The sequence below is a fragment of the Myxocyprinus asiaticus genome, chromosome 48, assembly GCF_019703515.2.
Source record: "Myxocyprinus asiaticus isolate MX2 ecotype Aquarium Trade chromosome 48, UBuf_Myxa_2, whole genome shotgun sequence".
In the NCBI taxonomy this organism is placed as follows: Eukaryota; Metazoa; Chordata; class Actinopteri; order Cypriniformes; family Catostomidae; genus Myxocyprinus; species Myxocyprinus asiaticus.
Genome location: NC_059391.1, coordinates 27,054,919 through 27,078,698, shown reverse-complemented (window position 1 = coordinate 27,078,698; position 23,780 = coordinate 27,054,919). Strand labels below are relative to the sequence as shown.

At 39.1% G+C, this 23,780-nt stretch overlaps 1 protein-coding gene across 1 annotated transcript in view; it reads right to left on the bottom strand.

The window, feature by feature from the left end:
- Positions 1 to 23,348, bottom strand: part of LOC127437652 (cAMP-dependent protein kinase type II-beta regulatory subunit) — a 29,604-nt gene extending 6,256 nt beyond the window's left edge. Inside the window, exons 1-10 of the mRNA XM_051692708.1 lie at positions 22,830 to 23,348; positions 21,818 to 21,853; positions 14,617 to 14,669; positions 14,325 to 14,408; positions 10,217 to 10,323; positions 9,973 to 10,126; positions 8,604 to 8,705; positions 8,313 to 8,387; positions 8,047 to 8,115; positions 7,496 to 7,631 (exon numbers count right to left, since the gene is read on the bottom strand). Of these exons, the coding sequence (XP_051548668.1) occupies positions 7,496 to 7,631; positions 8,047 to 8,115; positions 8,313 to 8,387; positions 8,604 to 8,705; positions 9,973 to 10,126; positions 10,217 to 10,323; positions 14,325 to 14,408; positions 14,617 to 14,669; positions 21,818 to 21,853; positions 22,830 to 23,091 (1,078 nt within the window). The 5' untranslated portion in view covers positions 23,092 to 23,348. The remainder of the gene's footprint in view (positions 1 to 7,495; positions 7,632 to 8,046; positions 8,116 to 8,312; positions 8,388 to 8,603; positions 8,706 to 9,972; positions 10,127 to 10,216; positions 10,324 to 14,324; positions 14,409 to 14,616; positions 14,670 to 21,817; positions 21,854 to 22,829) is intronic.
- Positions 23,349 to 23,780: the final 432 nt, after the last annotated feature.

The window sequence follows — 23,780 nt, the reverse complement described above, 5'->3', positions numbered from 1 at the left end:
CTTTTTCTCCCCAATTTGGAATGCCCAATTCCCAATGCGCTCTAAGTCCTTGTGGTGGCGTAGTGATTTGCCTCAATCCGGGTGGCAGAGGACGAATCTCAGTTGCCTCCGCATCTGAGACGTCAATCCACGCATCTTATCACGTGGCTTGTTGACTGCGTTACCGCAGAGACATAGCGCATGTGGAGGCATCACGCTATTCTCTTGGTATCCACACATAACTCATCGCGCCCCACCGAGAGCGAGAACCACATTATAGCGACCATGTGGAGGTTACCCCATGTGACTCTACTCTCCCTAGGAACCGGGCCAATTTGGTTGCTTAGGAGACCTTGGCTGGATTCACTCAGCACGCCCTGGATTCGAACTTGCGACTCCAGGGACATCCATATTGTTGGAATTCCTGATGCTGAAGAGGGTTTCTGAGATCATCTGATAAAGACCTTGTGTTACGTGAGGCGAGGAGAAAAGGAAGGCTTTCTTGGAAAAACCACAGCATTTTCTTGTTCTTAGACTTTGCAAATTCGACAAGAGAAAAACTTGATTGATTCAAGGAATGCAAGAAACTTTTACATCAACGGAAGGTTTTGCACTGATATTCCCAGCCAAATTAAGAATAGATGCTAAGGATGGCTGTAAAACAATCACATGCCCAAAGCAACGATGTCCTTCATAAAGTCAATGGAGTGAGTAAGTTATCTTGTGGTACTCACGCTTCAGCCAAGTGGACTGACTCACTGAACATACACTTGACTGTTCGAGGAAACTGAACGCCTTTTCTTTTTGTGCTGGTTCTGCCTAGCGGCTGGAGTTTGTTTTGTTGAGTAACACTCCTTCAGTACAGTTTTGTGGATGAATCTGCACACTCTTTGTGCTCATGCCTCCTATTGGCTGAAGTTTGTTTTGTGGAGTATTTCTTGCAAGACATTGGAGTGATTAGGTCATTTGTTGCAGTCATGTAGCAGCCGAGTGGGCTGGCTCTCTGAACATTTGTTGACTGCCCGAGGAAACTGAGTGCCTTTTTTTTTTTTTTTTTTGTGCTGGCTCTGCCTATTGGCTGGAGTTTGTTTTGTAGATTATCTTTTGTTGTGTAATTCTGTCATTCAGTAAACAGCTACAATTCAAATGTCTCAAACAGATTAAAGATAAATTAGGAAGAGTCATTATTGTTTTAGCAGAAATTCAGAGGCAAAGTCTTATTTTATCTTAATATATACATACCTAACGTTGATGATCAAGGCTTTTTTATAGATCTTGAAGGGATGTAATCTATTGATGGACTCAGTGCTTGATCATAGTGAAGCAAATGTGTGCAAGGCCCCTAGAGCAACATTGACGCTTCACAGGATGTGTAAAAACCTTGGGCTTACAGATATTTGGAGACTTTTGAACCCATCTGGTAGGAACTATAAATTTTTTTCATCAGTCCATAAGATTTACTCTAGAGTAGATTTTTTTTATATCTAAGCCCCTCATTTCTTCTGTTGTTGATTGCTCAATTGGAAACATTTTAGTCTCAGATCACTCCTTGGTGTGTTTAGAGGTGTTGCCACATATGGAGAAAAGGAAATCATATAGTTGGCGCTTTAATGTATCCCTTTTGCAAAATCCTGAATTCCAACAAATGTTGAAGGCTGAAATCAATGTTTATATGGAGACCAACTGGTCCTCAGTATCCTCTGTGGGCGTGGCTTGGGAGGCACTTAAGGTGGTTCTTAGGGGCCGGATCATACAGTATGCCGCATTCACCAAAAAATCCAAAGTGCAAGTACTCATGGAATTGGAAGGGAATATAAGTGCCGAGGCAGAGCTAAAGCGCCGAATGTCATCTAATTGCCTCAGGGAATTGACCCTTTTGAAATACAGATATAATACTATTTTGTCGTGGAAGGTGGAGTTTTGGCTATTCAGGTTAAGGCAGTCATATTTTGAGTCAGGGGACAAGGCAGGAAAACTTCTAGCTAGATATATAAAACAGAGAGAGTCTTTTTCTACCATTCCCTCAGTGAAATCTGCTGGTGGTGAAATATTTAATTCAGCCATTTATATTAATAATGCTTTTAAAGAATTCTATCTTGATCTCTATAGTTCCATGTCTTCGTCTACTGATGAGGATATTAGAAACTTTGTGGAACCATTAGAACTTCCTAATCTGACAGCTGAGCAAAACAATTCTCTTGATTCTGAGGTAACCTTGGAGGAGCTTGGTGAGGTAATTAAGGCCTTGCCTACAGGCAAGGCTCCGGGGCCAGATGGCTTTGCCACTGAGTTTTTTAGATCTTATGCTACAGAATTGGCTCCACTTTTGCTAGAAGTTTATAAGGAATCATTAAAGAATGGAAAGCTTCCGCCAACCATGACGCAAGCCTTGATCAGTCTGATTCTTAAAAAGGACAAAGATCCAAGTGAGTGTAAGAGTTACTGTCCAATTTCCCTGATCCAGCTAGACGTTAAAATATTGTCAAAAATTTTGGCTAACCGATTAAGTAAAGTTATTTAATTTTAATTCGATTTATTTATCACAAATTATACACATATACAGTGAAATTCTTTTTTTCACATATCCCAGCTAAGCTGGGGTCAGAGCACAGGGTCAGCCATGATACAGTGCCCCTGGAGAAGATAGGGTCAAGGGCCTTGCTCAGGGGCCCAACAGTGGCATCTTGGCAGTGCTGGGGCTTGAACCCCCAACCTTCTGATCAGCAACCCAGAGCCACCACTGCCCCAAAGGCAGTACTTAAACACGTCGTGACTTGAACACGCAACCTTCTGATCTGGAGTTAGACGTGCTACCGTTGTGCCACAAGGTCTGGCTGGATCAAGTTATGACATTTCTTATACATATAGATCAGGTGGGATTTATTCAGGGCCGTAGCTCTTCTGATAACATCAGGCATCTCATCAATATCATGTGGTCAGTGGCGAATGATCAGACTCCGGTCGCTGCCATCTCACTTGACGCCGAAAAGGCATTTGATATGGCAGAATGGGATTATCTTTTTAAGATTCTGGAAATGTATGGGTCCGGGAACTCTTTTATTGGTTGGATTAATTTACTCTATAGTGTAGTGGCGGTACAAACGAATGGATTCATTTCAGATTATTTTACTCTGGACAGCGGCACCTGGCAGGGTTGCCTTCTTTCAGCATTATTGTTCTGTCTTGCCCTGGAACCATTAGCAGCCGCGATAAGAAAGGAGGATGATTTTCCAGGGGTGGTGGCGTGAGGTGTGGTGCATAAGCTTTGATTTACACAGATTATATTTTATTATTCGTATCCGACCCTACTGGATCTATGCCTTGCCTCCACAGAATTATTAATTCCTTTTCCAAGCTCTCAGGATACAGAGTTAATTGGCCTAAATCCAAAGTTTTGGCTCTGACAGCGTACTGCACGGTAATGGCTTTTCAGCCGGGCGCCTTCCAGTGGCCCAAACAGGGCATTAAGTATTTGGGTATTTTATTCCCAGCAAATTTGTGTGAGTAAATTTTGACCCTTTAATAAAAAGGTTTTCGAGCGATGTGGGCAGGTGGGCTTCATTACATTTATTTATGATTGTGAAGGTTAATATTATTATAATGAATTGTATTCCAAAATTCAACTACCTGCTACAATCTCTCCCTATAGATGTCCCCCTCTCTTATTTCAAGCAATTCGATAGCATAGCGAAGTCTTTCATTTGGAATTACATTTCAGATTACATTTCAGTAAGTTGCATAGGCCAATTGACAAAGGTGGTCTAGGCCTACCCAAGATTTTGTTTTATTATTATGCATTCGGTCTCAGACATTTGGCTCATTGGTCACTTCCACCTGAGAGAGCCCCTCCCTGGTTTTGTATTGAACAGGAATTTCTTGCCCCTCTTTCGCCATTGTAAAGCCTTTCTATCAAACTAACCGGAGAAGTTAAATTACACTCCGTTATCTCACATTTGCACGCAGTATGGGCAAAAGTGTCCAGAGTGTTTAATTCGGACATTTGTTTAAATGTTGCTTCGAGCATATGGCTGAACCCAAAGTTATGTATTAATAAATCCCCTTTCTGCTGGACAGAGTGGATTGTGAGGGAGGTTAATACGCTCGGTGACCTATATGAGAGTGGAGTGTTGAGATCCCTCGAAAATTTGGTTCAACATTTTGGGATTCCCAGGTCTCAATTCTTTAGGTATTTACAGCTGCGCCACCTGCTTTGTACTATTTTTAGAAGTAGCATACACCCCCCTAAAGTGGCAGATACTCTGGAAGTGGTTATTACTGCTTTTTGAAAAGGTCATGAGGCATCAGTGTATTACTCCCTGTTAATTTTGAGTCTGGGGGACGGAGCTTTAACTTCTCTCAAGAGATTATGTGAGAAAGATGTAAACTTGGTATTGGAGGAGGGAGTGTGGGCTAGGATTCTAAAAAACATCAAGTCTGCATCTAGAGATGCAAGGGTGCGCCTTATGCAATAATTCAAGATTTTACATCGATTTTATTGGACCCCCTCTAGATTGTATAGGCTTGATCTTAAAGACACACCCACCTGGTGGTGATGCCAATCAGAAGATGGGGACACAACTCATGTTTTTTGGTGGTGTGTTAAGATCCAAGAATTCTGGTTGAGGGTTCAGAGTTTTATGTGTGACATATTGGGCACTCAAATTTCATTTTGCCCCAGACTCTGTATTTTAGGCGATGTGGCGGTCATTAGTATAGGGGATAAATACATAAGAAATTGGGTCCTACCCAGTTTCATGATCGGTAGACAGATCATTCTGAGGAGATGGAAGTTGGCTGGTGTGCCCTCATTTCGGGAGTGGTGCACGGAGATGGGCAGGGTGGCAGCATTTGAGGAGATGTCAGATAGAAGGCTGGGCAACCTGAGGGTGTTTGATATGAAGTGGGGCAGCTATCTGACCTTTTTGGAGGGCTCTCAGGGAGGGGCAGTGGAGAGGGATATATATATTTATATATATATATATATATATATATATATATATATATATATATATATTTATTTATTTATTTATTTTTTTTGTGTGTAATTTGGCTTTGACCACAGGGATGTTTGTTGGGGGTTAGGGTAGATTTGGGAATTGGGAGGGGGAGGTGGAGGGTGAGGGGGAATAATGGGGGTTAAAAGTTGATTCTGTGCATTTATGTTTTGCTCTTCTGTTTCATGTGTTGGAATCAATAAAAAGTGTTAATTGGAAAAAAAATTCTTCTCCTGACATACAAAGCTCTAAATGATCTGGCTCCTCATTATATATGTGATCTGCTGCATCCATACACACCAGCACGAACTCTTCGTTCTTCTGATTCAAAATTGTTGTCTATAACCATATTTCGTCTATCCACTTTTGGTGGGAGATCCTTCAGTGTAATTGCACCTAAACTGTGGAACTCTCTACCTTAGAGTCTCCGTGACATCTCTATTTCTATCTTTAAATCTCAGCTTAAAACACATCTTTTCTCAGCGCATTATCTATCTATTACTGATTGATGTTTTCTTTCCCCCTTTGTAATTAAGATTGTTACTTCTGTTGAAATGTGTATTAATGTACTTTGTCCTTTTAAATGTATATGGAGTGTAAAGTGTCCTTGAGCTTGTGGAAGGGTATATAAATATATTTAAGCTATATAAATAAAACTTATTATTTCGAAGGACAAAGGATTTACATGGGTTTCATAGAAGAGTAGTCCATCAGCGAATGTCCAGTCATGTGATGACCATTAACATTTAGGGCAGTTCTCATTTACAACATGGACGAGGAGGGGTCTTGGTGCATCCCCAGAACACTCTTTGTTCTCAAGACGGTTGATCCTCAACAGAACAGCTTTTATGGGCTCTTTTCAGGCATCTTTAACTTGCTTACGCCTGGTTTTGGTAGAGTTTTTGGTGTCAGCAGGCAGAGTCTTTAATTTATGACGTTGAGGAATTTCGGGAGACTCTCTGTGTCTTAGTTTTAATAACTTGGAAGTAAATATCAGAGTAAGTCCTGGATTTAAGTCGTTCTGCACAGAAATTGTTAATTCTTTTACCCATAAGATCCTACACTGGTTAGTTGCTATAAATATTCTGACTTTAACTCACTTGCTCAGCAATATTCTCTTCAAACGGTTGCTCTGCCATAACAGTAACTGGCTTGAAAGAGAAAACTCACAGTAGAAGTGCACAGTTCACGCTAATATCTGCTATAGCACCCCTTGTGGCGACATGTACTTGTGTTGTTATAAATTGTGGTCTGATGCATTTTGGAATGCGACACACAAGAAATTGAGCTAGTGTAGCTAGGAGCATGTTTCAGCCCCAAGAAAACAAGGTGCATTTTAAAAGGTTCACAAGGTTTACATCATATCCTAACAAAGTGTGACGCAACATGTTTTCAGAAAGCGAAAGTGCTGCGGTGTGCGGTAAATATACAGCCAATCAAAACACATTTGAAGTTTACTAAACAGTTTTGTGCAACATTATTTTTAAACCAATGACATTTCAATGTAGGCGGGGCTAGCCTAGAAATCATGCGACCCTGGAAAATATTGCGGTCATGGCTGGTTCAGACAAAATACTGTTTCGGGTACAAAACATACTCAAGTATGCAAATACATGAACATAAACATCTGTAGCTATGCAAACTTAATTTCATGCATCAATGCATTCTAAAATGTGTCTGAATGCAATTCATAATGAGATGTTAGAAAACATTGCATTCTGTGCATTGTCACAAGGGGTGCTATAGCTGGTATTAGTGTAAATTGTCAGTCAGTTTTCCATTATACGTCAACAGCAACAGTTTGAAAAATTCTTTGCTGAGCAAGTTAGTTAAAGTTAATTAAACTGTCAACATGTTTATTGCTAGCTATCTGAATAATAACGCATCTTTTTTAAAGGCACAGACATTTCAAGGTTACTATATCACCTGACGTTTATTACGCCATTGTAACGCAATAACACTTTAAGTATACAAAACAGGACTGTGTTTTGTATACTCACCCTAAAGCCGAAACATACTTTACGCAAGTTTGTGAATGTAGACGCTTCTAGCTACACAAGCCGATTTTGTGTGTTGCTGCATTCCAAAATGTGTCAGACCACGATTTATAACAAAATGCAAGTATGCATTGCATTCTCAAAGTCACCACAAGGGGTGCTATAGCAGAAATTAGTGTGAACTGTCCACTTCCACTGTGAGTTTTCTCTTTCAAATCAACTACTGTCGTGGCGGAGCAACAGTTTAAAGAGAATATTGCTGAGCAAGTGGGTTAAAGTCAGAATATTTATTGCAACTAACCAGAATAACAACACACCTGGCACACCTGTTTAATGGCACAAACTTTTGAAGGTAACTCTATCGCCCCCTTGAGTACTGAGGTTTGTTACCGCTACAATAACACAAGAATACACGTTAAGGATGTAAAACCAGGTTGTATGCTGGTGAAACTTGTGGCTGCGTACTTGCGTAGAATATATTTCTGGCCTTATTTCACCTAAATTGCATTGTTGGAAATGCAGTACCTAAGCATTTGACGTTGTCCACAGCATATGCAGATGCCGCTCGTGGTTTGTTGGTGACAAGAGCCAACTCTCCAAAATACTGCCCCCTAGAGCACGTGGCGATTTCCACTTCTTCGTCTTCAGAATCATTTTTTGACTAAAAAGAAAGGTAAGGAGACCAGATCGTAATGCGAGTGCATAAAAATATATTGGATGTGGCTAGGACTGAAAGATTTAAAGGCATAGTTATTATTTACCACCCTCAAGTTGTTCCAAACACGTATGACTTTCTTTCTTCCATGGAGCATGGCAAGTTGGAGACTGACAGCCTTAGTCACCTTTCACTTTCATTGTATGGAAAAAAAGATGCAATGAAATTGAATGGTGACTGAGGCTGTTATCCTGTCTAACATCTTGGACTAGCAGGTTTGGAACAACATGAGGGTGAGTAAATGATGACAGAATTTTCATTTTTGGGTGAACTTTCCCTTTCCCTTTTAAACATTTAAATATTTGTCTGTTTGACTTAACAGCCCTGAATTATTGCAAAAAGTCTACTTTATTAAACTCACTTTGCTTCTCTTCATAGCAATCTTGACGTGCCCTGACTCTACGATGTAGAAGCAATCAGCCAAATCACCCTGTGAACACAGGTTAGGTAGTTAGGCAATCACTATACACTAAAGACACCTTGTTCACGATAACCCTGCTGAAAAATAACAGCAATGCATGTCTTTTCAACATGGGTTATTTAATTGGACTGCCAAGAGAAGACATTGTTTTTTACACAAAATTAGATTAAAAATGTTAATTTGAATGCAAACAGGTTCAAACTAACCTGAGCAATGATCTGTTCCCCACTGTTGTATAATTTGGTCGACAAAACATCAGCAACTTTCATCCTCTCTGAAACCTGTTACGAAAGAGACACGAAAACTGCAAACTCTGACAAACTTGTATATTCAAATATTTTGTGCAGGGTATTTTAGGAAATTAAATGAATCGAGACTAAACTTGTACAACAAACCTTAGATTCAACACGATACAAGTCAAGTCAAGGGACAAGGCACTAATCTACCACAAAATAATACAATAAAATTAACATACAACATATTTTGCGAGTTCAAACCTCTAGTGACGTGAGCAGCGGAAGGGTCCCGATAAAAGCCTCGTACATTTTTCTTTTCTTTGCGTTGTTTTTTACGATGATCCTTCTAAATGTCAGTCGATCCTACAATTAGAAACATAAAAAATAAAAAAAAGTCTTGATGTTACACTCTGGTAAAATTCCAGTAAAAATCCAGTAAAAGGTAGGGGGTTGTGAGTATGTGTGGGTTTACTAAGCTACACTGATCAGCCACAACATTTAAACCACTGACAGGTGAAGTGAATAACATTTATTATCTCGATACAATGGCACCTGTCAAGGGGTGGGATTTATTAGGCAGCAAGTGAACAGTCAGTTCTTGAATTTCATGTGTTGGAAGCATGAAAAATGGGCAAGTGTAAGGATCTGAGCGACTTTGACAAGAGCCAAATTGTAATGGCTAGATGACTGGGTCAGAGCATCTCCAAAACAGCAGGTCTTGTGGCGTGTTCCCAGTATGCAGTGGTTAGTACCTACCAAAAGTGGTCCAAGGAAGGACAACTGGTGAACCGACGACAGGGTCATGGGCACCCAAGGCTCATTGATGCGTGTGGGGAGTGAAGGGTAGCCCATCTGGTCCGATCCCACAGAAGAGCTACTGTAGCACAAATTGCTAAAAACCTAATGCTGCCATGATAGAAAGGTGTCAGAACACACAGTGCATCGCAGCTTGCTGCGTATGGGGCTGCGTAGCCACAGACCGGTCAGAGTGCCCATGCTGACCCCTGTCCACTGCCGAAAGCACCTACAATGGGCACGTGAGCATCAGAACTGGACCATGGAGCAATGGAAGAAGGTGGCCTGGTCTGATGAATCACAGTTTCTTTTAGATCATGTGGACGGCCGGGTGCGTGTGTGTCGTTTACCTGGGGACGAGATGGCAGCAGGATGCACCATGGGAAGAAGACAGGCCGGCGGAGGCAGTGTGATGCTCTGAGCAATGTTCTACTGGGAAACCTTGGGTCCTGGCATTCATGTGGATGTTGCTTTGACATGTACCACCTACCTAAAGATAGCTGCAGACCACGTACACCCCTTCATGGCAACGGTATTTCCTGATATTGCATTACGTATTTACACCGCAAGCTACGCATTTTGACTGGCGTGCAACTTAGTTCAAGTTCACCTGTTCATTCGCTTCATTGTCTGGGCAGATGTACGTTTTAATATTATAGTTATGTTGTGGATATAGCTGATTAATATCACACATACTGTATATAGGATGTGTTTGAATGAGGTAATTAACCCGTTAGTAAAGTTCATTGTACAGATGTTGTACACTCTTTCAGCTCACACAGCTCATGCGGGAAATCCCCCAGTGCACACTTCAAAGTTAGCTAACTTCACTTACTAGGCACCACAGGGCTCCAGGTGAGGTAGCAATGATGGTGGCCGCCCTTGGGGTGTTGTACATGAGGGCGAGCTCTCCAAAACTCCCGCGGCCATCATAAGATCCCACGGTCCGTGTGGTGCTGTCGGCCTTCAACAGAATCTCAAATGTTCCTCTACACGAAAAAACACAAAGAGATTTTGATGCTTGAGAAGTTTAAAACACCAGTATTCTGATGTAGAGACTGGCGCAGTGCTCTCCTCACCTCTCAATGACGTAAAAGTTGTCGCCATCGTCGTCTTGATCAATAATGTGCTCCCCCGTCACCACTATCTTCTCAAACATGGCATCCAACACTTGGGACATCTGTTCCTGTGGAATTGGAGAAAACAATGCTGTTTGGATCTTTAAGACTCAACATGTCAAGTTCGGCACAGCTTCCTGGTGAAATGAACACCAGAGGTGCTACAACAACGACTTTTATTCACTTTCACTCAAATCACAAGTACAATTTAAGATTATCAGATTATTTTTTGCTCTGTTCCTCACTCAGTGCTATCTTATGACATGTAAACACTTTTATTATAGTGCATGACTTATTTTAACGTTTGCATTACATAACCAATTACATTTACAAGCTTGTTCAAGTGTGATAAAATTGCGCAGTAGCTCAACTGAGAGAGCGATGCACTTGCAAAGGGTAGGAGTCCCGAAGAGCATGCAGAAGCAAGTCCACACATGAGCTGAAAGTGTTATAAAAACACCACAAAATTACATGGTTGTGTTTCATCTCACATTTGCTTTTTCTGACACTATCGGTTAGGTTTAGGTTTAAGGTTTAGGGTAGGGAGGTTGGTTTTGATGATTTAAAACTCGACAGAGCATTAACCATAAAAACCTCATCTGTTTGGGAGAATATTTAGTACCACACAGTGGACATTTCACTTCGAAACTGCAGTGATACGTGTAAGGAACCATGTAATGTCATTTTGCTAAATTGTCACCACAGTCATGTGATTTTTAGAAGATTTGTGTACCATGGAAGACATGAGGGTAAATAAATGATGACAGAATTTCAATTATTTTCTTTTTAATCTTCTGCAGAACTGAGAGACAGCCAGGCCATGGTGGAAGACACCATGACACCAGAGCTTTTGTGACTATTGTGAACATGGTGGTGGCAAACAATACCATTAGACTACGAGAAATCCAGAACCACATAATTGCAGACAACACAATATTCAATAACATTCAACAGGTGGGCTTGTCTATGTTGGACCGTGTATTACAGCGCAACCGAATCCAGATGAAACAGGTCTATAGGGTGCCATTTGAGCGAAACTCAGTACAGTGCTATGAATGTGTGCAAGTAAGTACTATACTGTGAATTTACTATCATAACAGCACTGTATAGACACATTACTGTGCTGTAATCCAGTGTATTGTGCCTCACCATATTGACTGCTCTAGGTCTATTTCACATTTTGTCTTGTTGTCTGTTTCAGAGAGTCTTGGAGCTGGGTGCCGCTCCAATTCAGCATGTTTATATTAACATGGATGAGGCTGGCTTCAACCTAACCAAAAGAAGGGGATGGAGATGGAATGTCATTGACCATCATGCCATTGTGAATGTCCCTGGACAGCGTGGAGGGAATATCACCATGTGCGCAGCCGTTAGCCAGCAAGGTGTCCTCCATCACCATGCCAACCTTGGTCCCTGCAACACCGCCCTTCTCATCACATTCCTGGATAGACTACATGGCATCCTCATTCCAGCCGAGCAGAGGAGTGGACCAGAGCAGCCCAGGTATGCTGTCATCTGGGACAACATGAGTTCCTCTCTCTGCTCTGGTCCGCAACTGGTTCATCGACCACCTATAATTTATTGTTCTATAACTCCCACCATATTCCCCATTTCTAAACCCAACTGAAGAGTTTTTTCGGCAGGGCGATGGAAGGTGTATGACCGCCATCCCCTCACATGCATGCCTCTTCTCCAGGCAATGGAGGATGCATGTGGTGAAGTTGATGTGGGGGCTTTTGGCGGCTGGATCCGTCACTCCAGAAGAATCTTTCCCTGCTGTTTAGCCAGGGAGAACATAGCTTGTGATGTAGATGAGGTGCTGTGGCCACAAATAGGAGGCAGGATGCAGCCTAATTTCTTTTTTCTTACATTTTGCACATGTGTGACAAGGAGGACGGTGGGGCCGGGCCGTGAGTGCGCACGCCCGGCCCCAATTGGGCTAATCAGCCGAGGAGAGGGATAAAGATGAGCCGGATGTGGCAGTTCGGGAGAGAGAGAGCCACATGCAGCTGCCGTGTGTGTTTATGTTTGTGTCTTTTTGTTTAAGTTTTCATTAAATATTAGTTTGATGGTTCGTCCGGTTCCTGCCTCCTCCTTTCCCATTTTAACCCCCCAGTTACAGTGTTTTTGTCTTTTTGTGTTTAGAGTTTTGAAAGAATGAGGCACTTTCATTTTTTATTTTTGTACAGAAAACCCTTTATCTTACTGAATGTTTTTCTTGATTTTCTCCTGTTGGGTATGGAAAGTGTTACATACAAAACACAAGTGTTCAAAAATACTGCATTTTGGAAATAAATGACAATGTTTTTGTTACTGTATTGCATTTCTGTGTGTTTATTTATGTATATTGGAGTAGTTATACAATACTGTAACAACCTTTTACAACTGGCTACAGTGTAACACTGACCATGCAAAAGGCATAAACCTACTGATGGGATATTCATAGTAGTGTTTTTGTGTTGAGCATATATATATATATATATATATAAACATTTTGGAAAGAGATGAAACAGTTTTGAATGCAGTGTTGCTAGAGATTTGTAGAGTTTTGCATTTTGTGTTTGTGGTTTTGTGTTTTGTGTTTAGAGTTTTGGGACAATGGGCCAAAGATTCAGCAAACGTGAGTAAACAACTGGGAAAAACTGTAATACAAATGTACTTGTTTATTATTACAATCTTTTAATTTTTATAGCTAGCAACCTTAGTACAGGAACTAAGCAGTCTCTCATGATTTACTCACCCTCATGCTATCCCAGATGTGTATGACTTTCTTTCTTCTGCTGAACACAAATGAAGATTTTTAGAAGATTATTTCAGCTCTGTAGGTCCATACAATGCAAGTGAATGGTGGCCGGAACTTTGAAGGTCCAAAGGGGACATAAAGGAAACATAAAACTAATCCGTATGACTCCAGTGGTTTAATCCATGTCTTCTGAAGAAATATGATAAGCGTGGGTGAGAAAAAGATATATATTTAAGCCCTTTTTTACTGAAAATCTACACTTTCACTTACACATTCAGCCACCTACTGGTCAAAGGTGGAGATTTATTGTAAAAAGGACTTAAACATTGATCGATGTTTCTCACCCACACCTATCATATAGCTTCAGAAGACATGGATTTAACCACTGGAATCGTACTGATTACTTTTATGCTGCCTTTATGTCCTTTTTGCACCTTTTGAGTTCTGGTCACCATTTACTTTCATTGTATGGACCTACAGAGCTGAAATATTCTTCGAAAAATCTTCACTTGTGTTCTGCAGAAGAAAGAAAGTCATACACATCTGGGATGGCATGAGGGTGAGTAAATGATGAGAGAATTTACATTTTACACTATCCCTTTAACACTTTTATGGAATTCAGTGGTTGTTCGAGAACAAATTAGCCAAAACGTGGTGTTAAAATTAAGAAAATGGCCTATTATTACCTCATAAAATCATGAGAATGTTCTAAGAACTTTGGCTAACGTTCGCAAAAAGTTCTGAACAAACGTTCTTGCGGTAACGTTAATTCAATGTTCTTTCAAAGTTTTCTGTTGTTGAAAAACATTCTCAAAACATTAGCATGAAAATGTTATTCATACATCGTTAGTGGAAAAATAAATAAATAATTTTCAAACATTAACGTTCCTATAACTTTCTTAAAACATATTTTTTAAAAAAATTACATTTTTTTTTACTTTCAAATGACGTTTTCACAACCTATTGGGAATAAAATTGTTAGCTGGGTAAGTATTTTAGTCTTGCTTGACAGTAAAAATATCTAAACATCCTTAAAAGAAGACACATTTACTTGGGAGGCAAAATTACATTAGATATTTTGTCTTGTTATCAGAGAAATCTAGTAAATTTAGTAAAAATGTATGCTTAAAACAACAAAAGAATATTTGCCAATGGGGTATAAGAAAAATACACTTTTTTTTCCCCTTTGAAGAAACATTGATTTGTCCCCATTAACATTGATTTGTTTTTTGTTTTAAGCATAAACCTCATTAAATTTTGTTGATTTTATTTATTTATTTATATATTTATTTATTTATTTGCAGTGTATTGCATTAATCATCTTACCTGGTCCAGGTTTTTGAACAGTATGATGTCTTTGCAGGCTTCCTGTAGTCTTTGCCTCTGCTCGTCTGTTTTGGGTTCAGTTACCTGAGTGCACAGCAAAACATTGTGCGATACTGAGCCGCAAATCCCACAAAATTTACAAATAAGGTCAAACAAATGAGGAAAAGAGGAACATTTTCGGTCATTACTACATTTCCAGTGCACAAACAGGATTTTTGACAGTTGTTGGGCAGTACATTCATTGTGTGCTAACTGTTGGACAGTTATTGTCACGTTTTGCGAGGGCACTCACCCTCGGTTCCCTCTCCTCTTCATCCTCATCAGGGTTATACGCCTCTGCACATACTGTCCAGAGAAGAGAGGAATGAATTTGGTCAATTGGAAACAGGATTAGAGTTAGTGTGCGAAAAAAAGAACAACCTGTCTAGATGACGCATTAAGACACAATTAAAATTCCAAACAAATCTGTGCTTTGTGCAACCTGTGAAAATTAAATGGGTCATGACACAGGAATACAATTTTCCTTGATCTTTTCACATGTAAGTGTTCATTGAAGTATAAAAACAAACTGCAAGTTTCAGAACTCAAAACTTCCTCCTTTCTTTAAATCAAGCTGCAAAAACAGCTCGTTTGTATTTCCCCTACTTTGTGATGTCACACAGATGAAAACATCAGCACATGACTACCTCTACAGCAAGACATCGACGTCTACTTTTACATCATTGCACCAGTGGCCCCGCCCACTGATGCTCATTCAGAAAGGTGAAGAGGAGAGAACAAGACTGATTGGAGTAATATTCCTGCACATCAAAGGACACTTTCTTGTGCCCATCTGGACTATTTTTTAACGTTTGTCTACATAAACATGCAATAGACGCACTGATTTGACCATCATCATGCATCTCGTGCCACTTTTAAAAGTCGCAATGTCAAGACCTCATAGTCACCCATGTGCACTATTTTTAATTGTTGGTCTATGTAAACATGCACTAAATGGACATCTTTGACCATACTGATGCATTTCCAGTGATGTGCGTCATGTTTTAAGAGTGGTACAAGCTCAACTTTTAAAATGCGTCTGTTCTGTGACTCCAGCCAGGTCTCCTAAGCAACCAAATTGGCCCGGTTGTTAGGGAGGGTAGAGTTACATGGGGTAACCTCCTCGTGGTCACTATAATGTGGTTCTCACTCTCGGTGGGGCGTGTGGTGAGTTGTGCGTGGATACTGTGGAGAATAGCGTGAAGCCTCCTATGTCTCCACGGTAACGCACTCAACAAGTGATAAGATGCGCGGTTTGACGGTTTCAGACGCGGAGGCAACTGAGATTTGTCCTCCGCCACCCGGATTGAGGTGAGTCACTACGCCATCACGAGGACTTAGAGCACATTGGGAATTGGGCATTCCAAATTGGGGAGAAAAAGGGTGAAAAAAAATGCCTCTGTTCTGCTCCATTCCATTGCTGCTGCTAAAGGAACCGCGTCTCGTCCAGAGTAAATAGACAATGAAAGATATGAAATGTCGTGCCTGTGAAGACCAGTGTCTCTGCTGTGGCCTCTATTGAAGCATCCCAACATCAAGAAATAGTGACTGAAGTTTAACAAAGTTCCTGATTGTATCAGTGCAGGATGATATGTGTGTGACTGTTTCACCGTGGAGTGTTTTCAGCTCATTTCACCATGGGTTGGATCATGTCTGAGCATCATGTTTCAGCATGGATTGTATTATGTGTGTTAAGAAAGTAACCAGTTCCATTTCATGAATGTTTTATATGTCATTCTGTTTGATATTTATAGTTTACGGTGCTGCTCTGCTTGAATAATTGTGTTGGGTGTGTGTTATGTGTAAACCCTGAAATGTAGTTTTGTATTGTTGTAGAGCTGGCTCATTCTCTTTCGACTGAGTTTCAAATTTGGCTGTATTTGAGGGGCTGCACAATGTTTGCCAATCATAACAGCGGCATTTACATTGAAGTTTAAAGAAGACGGTGAGGCCAAAACTGAACATTACAGACAGAGGGCCAGAGAGTTTTGGTGCAAAAAAAAAACTTTGTACAAAAAATTGTTAATGTGATCAAACTGCTCTGTTCAGCTCTCTAGCTCTGTTATGCTAACAGAGAGACAATACACGTATCAGTTGCTTTCTTCTCCCACACGTCCTCATTATTCCTACTATAAATACCAACACTGAGATGACATGAGCAGCAACTCTACTGTCTAGAATGGATCAATACTCCTCTTACAAACATGCAAGAGTTTAGTTCCAAGGCCAGGAACTCTACAAGAACAGTCTAGGCAGATCTAGATCCGGCTGAACGCAGCTCCAAGGTTCTAGATGTAACTGCTGATCAACATTTCCCAATTTCTGGTGCCTAATTTTACCCATTGAGTTCTTAATTTAGCTCGTAATTTTTTTACGTTTGTTTGAGCACATTTGGTGCATTTAAAGTCAACTTCAAATCTAAATTAACACTGTTTACTTTTTTATTACGCATTCCTGGTTTCATCAGTGCTAAAAAAAAATGTGTCTTCAGAATTTCATTGAAAACTAACTTGTTCTGCCCTTTCGGCTGACGTCACCACTGGATGAAATCAGGTCCTGCCCTATACATTCCTTTCTCATTGAATATCATTTCGGAAGCAAAATGGGTTGTGATTTTTAACATTAACTGATAAACTTTTAAAAACCTACCATGAGCTCCACGGTTGTTCATCGATGGTATATGCTTCTGTTGAAGCCATCAGTCCATGTTATTTCAACTTCATGTTTAATAGCAGAATTCTTGGTGAAGAACTACATTACCCATGATACTAAGTGAGAAGAACCACCAATCAGAGGATTGTGGCAAACAAAGGACAGCAAAAGTGCTCTGCACCAACCACCCACTCCCATGACGCACTGTGAATGACGCAATCGATCTTCTGACACTCTTAAGCTACTTATATAATACTTTGCAATAAACTTAAAATATATTGTTTCTATACTTATCTACAACTTTAAATCAGTACTTTTATATTTTTAATTTGATTGCATCATTCGCAACCAAATGCGCTTCATAGGATTGTAATTCATTCATTAAAGACGAATTAGTACACAGTCTTGTACGTTTGTATTTTTGTCTGATTTTTAAATACTTTTTTGCATCAAATCAAAGTTTGTAATGTTGTGATTCACCTCGGAGCTGGTTGGTTTGGTTCAGGGCCTATAACTCTTTAAGAAGGATTTTATAAAATCCCTATGGAAGAAATTAATAGGAAAAAACGGACAGGTACTGATGGGCTCCATGGAACCTTTTCACAGACCGTTATGACGTGTTTCTGCCTTATTTAGCAGCGTAAATCTACCAAACTTTTTTATATTTGCATTTTTTATTTTTTATTTAATGTACATTTATACCATTATAATTTGTATTATATTACCCTGGAATTACTTTTAAATAACAAGTGACCACCAATGCGAGTTGAAATGAGTTTTCTTAAACAGCTGTGGAGGAAGTGACAGAAAATGTGGCTTATTTCTCTCTTCTGACTGCTGTAATCCACTGCTCTCTATTTTTTCTTCTTATGGAAAGCTGTGGAAGCATAATAGTAGATTTTTTCTTTTGCTGTTGGAGCAAATGGGTAAGCAAAAATTATATTTAATGTGGTCTCACATTCACTGCTATACACGTTTACCCTGCTATCATTTACTTCTGCATTCCAAACCTGGATATATGAAACGGGTCCATTGAGAATTTGCTAAAATAATAATAATAATAATAATAATCAAAGTTTAGGGCATGATAAGATAATATTTTTACATTTTTTACTGTTTGATCTTTATTTCTTCTCTATACAATGTAAGTCTTTATTGTTTATCATTGTCATCTGAAAGGTCTCCCTTGTGAGCTCTACCAGAAACATTCAGTCTTTGAAAGAAAATAATGTTTACGCAGTTCTATTAAAGGCTAACCGAAATGAAACAAAAAACAGACGGGAAACTGAGGTTAAGACTTCGAGACCTGTCTGATTTAGTTAAAAAAGCCTTTTCCATTACAGTACAGTGTCTTATCCAGATACTTGTGTGTATCTATCCACCCATCCATCCATCCACCCACCCACCCATGCACCCATCCATCATCCATCCAATCTAAAGACTGAATATGTTCACCTTCCTGTACCCTTTAAAAACATTTCTTATTGATTTACTACCAGACTCCCACATGGCCCCACCACAGTCATAGTAGATTTCCTATTTCAGTCAATACTGGCACCAAAGTGATTAGCACATTAAAATCCTTCCACTTGTGGTCTCTAACGTTCCATGAAGGTTGGAACTTCACAGCTTCTAAAACACTTTTGCATGGCTTCCGGCAAACAAACTAATCGTCCATTAGTCAATTAAACTATTAGCTCTCTCATGTGCTCCATGAGAGCAGTAAAGAAGTAAATTATATGTTAACAAGACAAAAGACCCTCTGACCACAAATTCAGAGTCATTAACTAGAGTTAGATGTTTTATAACTTGTATATCCTCAGCAAACTGGCCTGAATTATTTTCTTTCTTGAGTGAAGGTTAGCAATATTGAAAAACAACCCAAATCACTATGATTCACAAGAAAGCTCTTAAATGTGATTTATGGAAGCTGGATCTTGCCTCGGAATAAAAAAAGAAAGAAAATTCTGACTTTTTATCTCTGAATTGCAACTTTATATCTGAATTGTGAGTTAATATCTCACAATTGCGACTTTCTTGAAATTGCGACTAAGAATTGCAAGTTTATATCGCACTTGTTACTACATATCTTGCAATTGCGACTTTATATCAGAATTGTGAGTTAACATCTCACAATTGCGACTTTATATCAGAATTGTGAGTTAATATCTCACAATTGCGACTTTATATCAGAATTGTGAGTTAATATCTCACAATTGCGACTTTCTTGAAATTGCGACTAAGAATTGCAAGTTTATATCGCACTTGCTACTACATATCTTGCAATTGTGACTTTATATCTGAATTGTGAGTTAATATCTCACAATTGCGACTTTCTTGAAATTGCAACTAAGAATTGCAAGTTTATAAGTCACTTGTTACTACATATCTTACAATTGTGACTTTATATCTGAATTGTGAGTTAATATCTCACAATTGCGACTTTCTTGAAATTGCAACTAAGAATTGCAAGTTTATATCGCACTTGTTACTACATATCTCGCAATTGCGACTTTATATCTGAATTGTGAGTTAATATATCACAATTGTGACTTTATATCTGAATTGTGAGATAATATCTCACAATTGCAACTTTCTTGAAATTGCGACTTAAAGAATTGCAAGTTTATATCACACTTTTTACGACAAATCTTACAATTGTGACTTTATATCTGAATTGTGAGTTAATATCTCACAATTGCGACTTTCTTGAAATTGCGACTTAAAGAATTGCAAGTTTATATCGCACTTGCTACTACATATCTCGCAATTGTGACTTTATATCAGAATTGTGAATTAATATCTCACAATTGCGACTTTATATCTGAATTGCGACTTTCTTGAAATTGCAAGTTTATAAGTCACTTGTTACTACATATCTTACAATTGCAACTTTATATCTGAATTGTGAGTTAATATCTCACAATTGCGACTTTCTTGAAATTGCGACTAAGAATTGCAAGTTTATAAGTCACTTGTTACTACATATCTTACAATTGTGACTTTATATCTGAATTGTGAGTTAATATCTCACAATTGCAACTTTCTTGAAATTGCGACTTAAAGAATTGCAAGTTTATATCGCACTTGCTACTACATATCTCGCAATTGTGACTTTATATCAGAATTGTGAGTTAATATCTCACAGTTGCGACTTTCTTGAAATTGCGACTAAGAACTGCAAGTTTATATCGCACTTGTTACTACATATCTTACAATTGCGACTTTATATCTGAATTGTGAGTTAATATCTCACAATTGCGACTTTCTTGAAATTGCGACTAAGAATTGCAAGTTTATAAGTCACTTGTTACTACATATCTTACAATTGCGACTTTATATCTGAATTGTGAGTTAATATCTCACAATTGCGACTTTCTTGAAATTGCGACTAAGAATTGCAAGTTTATAAGTCACTTGTTACTACATATCTTACAATTGCGACTTTATATCTGAATTGTGAGTTAATATCTCACAATTGCGACTTTCTTGAAATTGCAACTAAGAATTGCAAGTTTATATCGCACTTGTTACTACATATCTCGCAATTGCGACTTTATATCTGAATTGTGAGTTAATATCTCACAATTGTGACTTTCTTGAAATTGCGACTAAGAATTGCAAGTTTATAAGTCACTTGTTACTACATATCTCACAATTGCAACTTTATATCTGAATTGTGAGTTAATATCTCACAGTTGCAACTTTATATCTGAATTGTGAGTTAATATCTCACAATTGCGACTTTCTTGAAATTGCGTCTAAGAATTGCAAGTTTATATCGCACTTGTTACTACATATCTCGCAATTGCAACTTTATATCAGAATTGTGAGTTAATGTCTCACAATTGCAACTTTATATCTGAATTGTGAGTTATCTCACAATTGCGACTTTCTTGAAATTACGACTTTAAGAATTGCAAGTTTATATCGCACTTGTTACTACATATCTTGCAATTGCGACTTTATATCAGAATTGTGAGTTAATGTCTCGCAATTGAGACTTTCTTGAAATTGCGACTTGAACTGCAAGTTTATATCGCACTTGTTACTACATATCTCGCAATTGTGATTTTATATCAGTATTGTGATTTAATATCTCACAATTGCGACTTTATATCTGAATTCTGAGTTAATATCTCACAATTGCGACTTTCTTGAAATTGCGACTAAGAATTGTAAGTTTATATCGCACTTGTTACTACATATCTTACAATTGTGACTTTATATCTGAATTCTGAGTTAATATCTCACAATTGAGACTTTCTTGAAATTGCGACTAAGAATTGCAAGTTTATAATTCACTTGTTACTACATATCTCGCAATTGCAACTTTATATCAGTATTGTGAGTTAATATCTCACAATTGCGACTTTATATCTGAATTGTGAGTTAATATCTCATAACTGCAACTTTCTTGAAATTGCAACTTTCAGATTTGCAAGTTTATATCGCACTTTTATCTTACAATTGTGACTTTTTCTTGAAACTGTGACCTGTCACGCCACCCAAAATATATATTGTCCCATTTATCTTCATATAAATTTCAACCTAAAACCTTGATGTTCAAGTAATATAAGGCCATGGACATGTTATGCTTCAACTACCCATGTGCAGGTTGCAGTTCAATCCTCCAAAACGTGTCACAGTCCAAAGTGAATTTACATCCTTTTGATGATGCTGTTGTTACCAAAGAGGTGATTATAAATACTGATGAAACAGAAATAGTATTTTTACAGTCTTGTTCCTAATACTTAATATATTTTAGAGTCATATTCTCAACTGGAAATTGACAAACTTACCAGAAGCTCTCCGGACAAATCTGTTGATGATTGGAGCTGTAGAGAGAGAGAAAACAAAATGACAAATAAAAGCCTGTTTAAATTAGTGGTTTACTCATGAAAGATTACATTAATATTGGATATTGATGAATAGTAAATAGTAATGGCCCTAGATGCATCATATGCACCCAGGAAACAGCTTTCAGCCTGACCAAAATCTAAATCTTTGCAAACCAAAGTCCTTGAGTGCATCATAATTGATGCTTCCATTCAAATGATATGCATCATTCATTGTGGAAATAAAATGCATTTATCTCTGAAAATAATACACTTCCATACAAAAGGATGCATTCATATGCAAGGGTCTTCATGCAATATGCACTACACACATGATCACCGATGTGGTACCGTCTAAACTGACTGTCTTTATTCAAGTGAAAAACATTATTTATTATAACAGAATCATCCTGACTACATTAGGTTACACCAAATTAACATAACGTTTAGGGATAGGCCAGGTAGAAATGGCTCCTTAAGATAACAACTGCACATTTTTGTCACAGTGCCTCACTTTAGTGAATATACCAGAGCTTATAAACAATAATTTCTATGTGCACATTAAAGTATATAAAAGATTCAGACAATAAAATTGGAAAGTGCATTATTAATGTAGAATTTAAAAGGCCTGCTCTTTGTTCCAGGCCCTTTGCGGTGACATACCCACTCATTTATAAAAATAAAAAAATAAAAATAAAAAAAAAGCATTTAATCATCAGAGAGATGTGCGCTCATGCATTACAACCGAACAACAATCTGATTACTTGACTGCAACCTAGATTTGTCTGATTCATATCAATGGTTGACGTTATGGGACATATTATTGTGCATGCTATGACACATGTCTAGCCTATATAAGATGCTTATATTCTATGGCGGTCGAAAAGCACCGATGTGGCGGACGCAGCATCCTTTTGTTTCCATGGCAATGATGTCTGGATGAATGAAGGAAAAATGCATGCACTAAATGAATTACCTACGAATTCTTCATCATCGTCGTCTTCCTCTCCGTTCTCAGAGTCGATCTGCATGGCCTCCTCGATGAAGTTGACGGCTTTGCCCGTTCGCCCGGCCGAATTGTGCTCATTGCCGAACGCGCCGCCGCGGGTTTCGTTCTCCTTGAGCCGGGTGAAGTACTGCAGGGCGAACTCCAGCAGATCCCCGGGCTGATTCCTCAGGACCTCCACGGTAAAGCTCTGCAAAAGCTCCGTCAAGCCCTCGGGGATTTCTATACTCATTCCTGACGATCGGCGCTCCCGTGAAATGTGCGCAAAATTCGGCCCGATCTTGCGCGTAAAAAAGAAGTCAAATCAAATCGGTCCGCTCTTTCGCCGCGTCTGCTGAGAATAATAATGACGCGTCAGAGAGAACGCGACGGATTTCTCGCTATTCCACCATCCGCACGTATAATTCCACGCGTGTCCGATCGCGTCCTCTAATTTGCAGGCGAAAAAATGGCAAGAGCTGGCATCTTTTTTTCTCCCCCGCTGCTGGCTACATGCAAGCCGGGCATGTGATCCGGGAAACCATGGCAACCAGCATCCCGGGATTTGCGCAGGAGGAACGCTGCCGCAGATCACGGACGCGACGCGACGAACTAGAACGCTCGCGATATAATTAAGCTGTCCATAATCGTGCACTGAACATGTAAATACCGCATGTGAATATTGGCATGTGAGTATGACAGGAATGTTCCAAGTTCAGTACAAGTTATATTCAATCCACAGCATTTGTGGGATTATGTTGATTACCACAAAATAAAAAATAAAAGTTTAAAACATTTACAATAGAAGTGAATGGGGCCACTCAAATGTTTATGTACACTGTTTCAAATGTAAGCAAACTAATATTTAAACATTATACGTGTTAGCGGTGGCGTAGCCAAGGATGGGGCTGGGTGTGCCTGCGCCAACCCGAATTAGACCCA